Source organism: Pistacia vera, unplaced genomic scaffold (genome assembly GCF_008641045.1).
Source record: "Pistacia vera cultivar Batoury unplaced genomic scaffold, PisVer_v2 Contig374, whole genome shotgun sequence".
In the NCBI taxonomy this organism is placed as follows: Eukaryota; Viridiplantae; Streptophyta; class Magnoliopsida; order Sapindales; family Anacardiaceae; genus Pistacia; species Pistacia vera.
Window position 1 is genome coordinate 470,486 of NW_022196195.1, and position 7,679 is coordinate 478,164.

General features: G+C 35.7%; 1 protein-coding gene across 1 annotated transcript; it reads left to right on the forward strand.

Moving 5' to 3' along the window:
* The first annotated feature begins 1,104 nt into the window (after positions 1-1,104).
* On the forward strand, positions 1,105-1,777 carry LOC116140586. Its single transcript, XM_031426200.1, has 2 exons — positions 1,105-1,250; positions 1,441-1,777. The coding sequence occupies exons 1-2, from the start codon at positions 1,105-1,107 to the stop codon at positions 1,775-1,777; spliced, it is 483 nt and encodes a 160-aa protein (XP_031282060.1).
* The last annotated feature ends 5,902 nt before the right edge of the window (positions 1,778-7,679 follow it).

Consider the following 7,679-nt stretch of genomic DNA (forward strand, 5'->3'; position numbering starts at 1 on the left):
TTCAACTTTTTTTGGTTCTAGCATACTTCCATTCATAGAGCTTTTTCGTTCTTACTTCACTTTTTTTCAAGGTTTAGAGTTGATTAGATTAAGTCCCCAATTGGCGATTAAACATTTCACCAATTGGAGAAGTAGTATTCTACTTGAAACTTATCCTAATCAAAGGCATCAAAGGGATGGGTTGAAGATTTACCTTGTGCAGTGAAGCTGCATGAGTCAGGAGTGATATTTAAATGTATGGAAGGAGGATGCAACTTACTTGGCATAAGATTTGAAAAGTGAAAGCAAGAGTTGCAAATACCACATTTACGAATTTACGACGATACTAAATGTCTATTTAGAGATGTTATGGCTTTGGAGCAACGTCATCACCCATGGCATACTCGTGTTTGCAATTACATTAGACTAATGGATTATCTTATTGATATTGAAAAAGATGTGGAGTTGCTTATTGGAAATCAAATTATTACCAATCGTATGAGTGACAATGTTTCAATAGCAAATATGTTTAACAAACTAGTCAATCTAACAATTTACATTGTTCCTCTTACTATGACATTTGCAAGGAACTCAAGGAACACTATAACAATCCTTGGAATAGAACAAAGGCAACTTTAAGAAAAGTATATATTTCAACAATCTATGTGTTAACTGTAACAAACTTTAGCTCAAGCAGTTAAAGTTTGTTTCTCAGATGTCAACACACTTTTCTTTTTCTCTTCAACAAACTACAAGTGGATCAAAATCAGTTGAACAAGTTAACAAGTTGTGGCAGAAATTTTTATGCAAGTTAACAAGTTGCAGTCCATCTTTTATGCAAATTGACAAGTTGCCATGCAACTTATATCAAGAAAAACCAATCCAATGGCTAGAATAAAAGCTCTTCAATATAGATTGAGCAGCTGAGATGACTGTGAACAGGAATCATCCCTGTTTCATTTCTCTACAACTTGTAAATGGAGGGACATATGATATTAACGTGAAAAATACAATGCTTCAACCTTTTTAAACTTGTTCTTGTTCTTTGTTTTTTGAGTTCTATATTCTTGCTCTTTGTCTTTCTGAGTTTTATATGGTACCGGAGCTGAATTTGACAAACGTCAAATGGCTAATCCTAACTCTCCTGTATCAACTTACATCAATGCTGATGGAAAGCTGTCAAGCTCAATATCATCCTTTCCTCTGGCAAATGCTCTACCAAATGTCATGTCAAATTGGGAGAGAAGAACTACGCCTACTAGAAATCACAAGTACTCCTTGCATTGAAAGCTTATGAACTTGAAGGATTCGTTACAGGTGATAAATTGTGTCCTCTAGCTCTTTTAATCTCTCCTGATGATAATTCTAGAAAGATTGTTAATACAGAATACACTATGTGGAAGAAACTAATCAATTCTTGTTTGGCTAGTTGATATTCTCTACTTCTGAAACAATGTTTAGACATGTAGCAAATTGTGAAACAACCTTTGATCTTTGGAAAACTTTAGAAATGCACTTTCTTATTGATTCAAAAGCCAGAATATTGCATCTGCGAAACCTTCTACAAACTACTAGAAAAGAAAAGTTGAGCATCAACGATTATGCACGAAAAATTAAAGAAGTTGCTGGATCATTAACTGCGAGTGGAGTAGTTGTTAATGATGAAGAGCTACTTATGTATATTCTTGATGGCCTAGGAACCGAATATGATGCGGTTGTAGCAAATTTAACCTCTCGAAGTGGAGATGTTTCTCTTCAAGAAGCGCAATTCCTGTTACACAAGCATGAGATGAGATGAGATTGGAGAAACAACATTCAGCTTATATAGGATTTCATGAAGTAGTAGCTTTTCTTGCAAATAAACAGACTGTAAACTCTCAACCACATCAACCAAACTTCAACGCATCAGCTCACCAATCAAACCAACCTATGCATGGATCATCTTAAGGTCAGATAAAGTCACGAAATTTCTACTCAAGTGGTCAGGATGTACACTCAATAAATGGAAGTTTTGGAAGAAGCCATCGTAGAGGTAGAAATTTCTATAAGCCAAGAATGATATGTCAACTATGTGGGAAAACAGGACACATGGCACTTCAATGCTATCATAAGTTTGATAGAAACTTCCAAGGTGCTTAGAACCATAGGTATCAATCTGTACCAAGCTATGACACTCCTGGACCAAACTTTATCTCTATGCAAGCTTATTTTGCAAATGCATATCCTGTACCCGACTATACAAACCAGTCCACTATGGTCCCCATGAATACTATAAGTGACCAACCTCCAACACTGAAGTGTCAATCAAATGCATTAAACTCACAACTGCAGCACCCTTTAGGATCAGTTACACATGGCCTTGAAATAGCTTTTAACAACTATCAGAGAGTAAATTCTTCACAAGTGGCTTCATTTCTCACAATCATGTATCCAAATTGGTTCATTGACTCAGGAGCAACTCACCACATTACTCCTGACTCACATAAGCTGTCTTTCAAAAGCCGGTATAATGGTCCAGAAACTTTACAAGTTGGAAATGGACAATGCCTTGGAATCTCACATACATGTTTGACCATTTTTCCCTTAAATTATCGTTATAAGTCCATTTATCTTTGAAACATACTTTGTGTACCTTATGTAACAAAAATTTGCTCATTATCTTTAAAATTACAAAAGACAATAATGTTATTGTTGAGTTCTCTGCTGATGGATGTATCATTAAGGACAAGCTATCATAGGAAATTCTGCTTCAAGGGTTTCTGAATAATGGTCTGTACCAACTTGAAACCATTAGAAGAGTTGGAAATAAATCAGATGGTGGCTCTCTGCGTAGCTCTCTCGAGTCACATTCTTATCAGTCTACTAGAATGCTTCCTCAACCATCCTTGCATGTTAGCTCGTGTAGTTTAGCTAAGAATGACTCAGACAATAACGCCATCAAACTGGCAAAAAGTTCTACAACTGGTATGTTTGACAATGCTGTTTTGTTGTGGCATAGAAGATTAGGCCATCCCCATTTTTTTGTTCTTAGAACTATTGTGAATAATATGAATGTAAAGCATCATGCTGAAATCAATAAAGTTCACTTTTGTGAAGCTTGTCAGTATGGAAAACTTCCTCTTAATGCCTAGCCTTCATCTTCCTCCAAATCTCTTTAACCTTTTGAATTGGTGTTTGCGGATGTTTGGGGACCATCTCTAATTGTTTCAACCACTAGTTTTAGGTATCATTAACTATTTATGGATTATTATACAAGATATACCTAGATCTACCCTCTGAAATTTTAGTCTGAAGTTTGTGCCACTGTCACTCATTTCATCAAACTAGTAGATCAACAATTTGACAAGAAAGTTAGAACTTTTCAAGCTGATTAGGGTGGTAAGTTCAAACCCCTAACTGCTTACTTTACTCAACAAGGAATTCATTTTTGCCATCCATGTCCCCATATTCACCATCAAAATGGCAAGGTCGAACGCAAGCATTGCCACGTTACTGAAACTAGACTTACACTTCTAGCTCAAGCTTCCATGCCACTTCGTTACTGGTGGTTTGCATTTCATACAATAGTTTATTTGATAAACTAACTTCCCTCAGGCACCTTGATGCATAACAACCGTTTCCAAATGCTATTCAATAAAGCTCCTGATTACATAGCACTCAGAACCTTTGATTGTTAGTGTTTCCCTTTTATCAGGCCCTATTAGAAGCAGAAATTCTCTTTCCATTCTGAGGCATGTGTCTTGTTCAGTTACAGTTCAAATCACAAAGGCTATGTATGTTTAAACAATCATGGCAGAGTTTACACTGTACAAAGTGTAAAATTCAATGAGAGTTGTTTTCCCTTTGCTCACAATTTCTCTGAAACAACTCCTATCCCTTTGGAAACACCACAGTCAAATCCCACAAACACATATTCCCCTTGGCAACTGCCTGTACCCCCTACTTTCCTTAAACCTTTTTCCAAATTCCCTCAGAATGATACCATTCCCATATCTCCTGCTGATAAACTCTTACAAAATTCCACCTCAAATTCAACATCAACATCAACATCTATTCCCACTTCCACATACTATTCTCCTATACATTTGGAGGTTGATCTTCGCCCAAAAAAATTTTCAACCTCTACACACCTTACAAAACAAACACAAACTCCTAAACCTGTTGTTCCAAAAATTCAAAATCTTTATCCCATGGTTACAAGAGCAAAGGTTGTTGCTTTTCTCGGCACTACTACAACTGACGCACCTATAGAACCTCATTAGTTTCAGCAGCCTTGCAAGATCCATGTTGGCATGCAGCCATGACATCTGAATTCGAAGCACTACAGAATAACACTATCTGGTCTCTTGTGCCAATAACGCTATCTGGTCTCTTGTGCCTCACTCCCCTGATATGACATTGGTTGGCAATAAATGGGTTTTTCGAACTAAACACAATGTTGATGGCAGCTTCCAAAGATGTAAAGCATGGCTTGTTGCAAAGGGATTTCATCAAACCCCTAGTGTAGATTACTTTGAGACCTTCTCCCTTGTTGTCAAGGCCTTCACCATTATAGTTATTCTTACCTTTGCAATTCATGATGGATGGGATGTGCAGCAAGTGGATGTAAATAATGCCTTTTTAAATGGAGACCTCTCAGAATCTGTTTACATGACACGGCCTGAAGGCTTTACTAACAAAAATAATCCCACCTATGTTTGCAAATTACATAAGGCTCTGTATGGATTAAAGCAAGCCCCTAGGGCATGGTTTGATAAACTCAATGTACTATCTCATGGCTTCCATAACTCCACTTTTGATTCCAATCTATTTTTTTTACCATCAAGGGACAACTAAACTATACATTTTAGTTTATGTGGATGACATAGTACTCACTAGGAGTGATCCTAAGCTGATGCACCAAATTGTTCAAAACATTGACAACACCTTTGGTCTTAAGATTCTGGGCAAGTTACACTATTTCCTTGGCATTGCTATCCATCACACTCCATATGGCTTACTCTTAAATCAAGGCACCTATGCTCAAGATCTGTTAGTCAACTATGGAATGCAAAATTGCAATCCTTGCTCCACACCAATGATACTTGGTTCTAAATTGACCTTTGAAGATAGTCCACTCCTTGGCCAACAATCAATTTATAGGAGTCTTATTGGTGCACTCCAATACCTTACCCTCACGCATCCTGACTTGTCCTTTGTGGTCAACAAACTTAGCTAACTCCTTAAAGCTCCAACAGTAAATCATTGACAAGCTTGCAAGCATATCCTTCGGTATGTTCAAGGGACTATTCATAATGGTTTAACTTCACCAAGAGTGAAACCTTGCAACTAGAAGGTTACGCTGATGCTGACTGGGCTGGCAACGTTTTCGATCGCAAATCCACCACCGGATATTGCATCTTCCTTGTTTCCAAACTGGTTCAGTGGTGTTCCAAAAAACAATCAATGGTGGCCCTGTCTGTGACTAAAGCCTAATATAAAGCTCTTGCCCAAGCCTCAACTGAAATTGCTTGGCTTTAGAAATTGTTCCAAGAGTTATGCATCTCCCTCCCCAGAATTCCTGTTCTATGGTGCGACAACACTAGTGTGGGAGCTGTTGCTTCAAATCCTGTTTTCCTTGCCCACACAAAGCATGTCAAAATCGATGTTCACTTTGTTCGTGAGATGGTCTGTTCCAAATGACTTGTTGTCCAATATGTTCCTATTGCCTTCCAAGTGGCTGACATTTTGACTAAACCTCTTTCTAGTTCTCGCTTTTGTGCTATTCATGATCAACTTCACTTAGCATCATACGTTTCCTCTTCCTCGTTCTTGCTTGAGGGATGATCAGGATTAAGGCAAGCTACAAACTTCGAATTAATGGACGATTAGGAAGATAACAAATGATATTTGATTGATTGGTTTTTTTTTTTTTTAACTCGTCTGAATTGGCTGCTTGAACTTCATTTAAATTTGCTGCTTGAACTTCAGCTTGAGGGACAATGTTAACTGTAACAAACTTTAGCTCAAGTAGTTAAAGTTTGTTTCTCAGATGTCAACACACTTTTCATTTTCTCTTCAACAAACTACAAGTGGATCAAAATCAGTTGAACAACTTGACAAGTTGCGGTAGAAACTGTTATGCAAGTTGACAAGTTATAATCCATCTATGATGCAAATTGACAAGTTGCCATGCAACTTATATCAAGAAAAACCAATCTAATGGCTATAATAAAAGCTCTACAATATAGATTGAGCAGCTGAGATGACTATGAACAGGAATCATCCCTGTTTCATTTCTCTACAAATTGTAAATGGAGGGACAGATGATATTAACGTGAAAAATACAATGCTTCAACCTTTTTAAACCTATTCTTGCCCTCCGTTTTCTGAGTTTTATACTATGGAAAGGCACAACAACGATTGTAGCAGTTATACTCCTACTGCTCACTATCATACAAAAAATATGTTCTATCTTGCAAGTTGTGTTAATGTACTTGTAATTTTGTATTGAAGCTTGTTGTTTTAATAATGATAAATGCTTTACCTTTTTAAAATGGTATTAATTTTTTAGTCACATGTTAAAAGTAAAAAAAAAAAAAAAAAAAAAATTGGATTAATTATTGGTGCTTTTAGTAATTTGTTAAAGGGTTCAATGTTACCCTTTGCTACAGCCTTGTATAAATCCACATTTTTTTTGTTATATAAAATAAAAATTGTATGACCTAGCTTGATCCTGTGACCTCATTCACATTATCGGTAACACAACCCATTATTGGCTTAATTAGTATCTTATATATTATATCATCGCTCAGCTAGCTTGGAGGTTTCTTTGTTAATCCAATCGGACCAAGATCCTCTCTTGATCTAAGCTCATCTCTTAGCTTTCAAAAGTCTGTAACTAGTAGTTACAAAATATGAATAAACTAAACAAAAAAATCTAAACCATAATTAAATAAAAATGCATAAGTATCATGAGATCCTTAAAAGCTCAAGTGATATCAGATCAATGTAGAATCATGATCTCAAATTATAATTATATAAGATGCTTGGTATCATATTATAATATACTAGATATTTTCTAAAATCAAGTGCTTACTTTTATTTTATTTTTTTGTTATGAGCTTTATATAAAATTGTATTGCATTTATTATATCCTATTATATTATCCATAGTTGGGCACTATTTGATTGGATAAGTGAAATTGAAGTCAAATTATTCCTCCTTCCATTATTTAACGAATGATTTTGAATTACAATTATATGATTAAAAAGATATGGGAAAGAAATTGAAAGCTTTTTTGTTTTTTTAGTTATTTTAGAAGTCAAGTGAAATCTATTTTACACTTGTCCTACATGACAAAGCATTTTATTCTATGTTAAAGAATAAATGAAATCATATGGTAAGAATAAATTATTTGAATTCAAAAGGAAAATTGTAAGTTATTTGTCAACTTATGATTCTAGCATGGTAACACTGGTCATGGTATGAACACCTCATTTTGGTTGAAGCACAATTGTTTTGTTTAATTTTCTAGTGTGACGACCTTCTGTCAAAGTGACCACCTTCAAATAAGTTGTTTTTCTCTTATATCGTGTGAGCACCTTAGAGTCAAAGTGGTCACAATGCATCGGGCAGATATTTTGGTTAAACATGTATTGTATTTCAATATTCCCATGAGCTGTCATTATTCCTTTTATGAGATATTATTGTGGTCCATA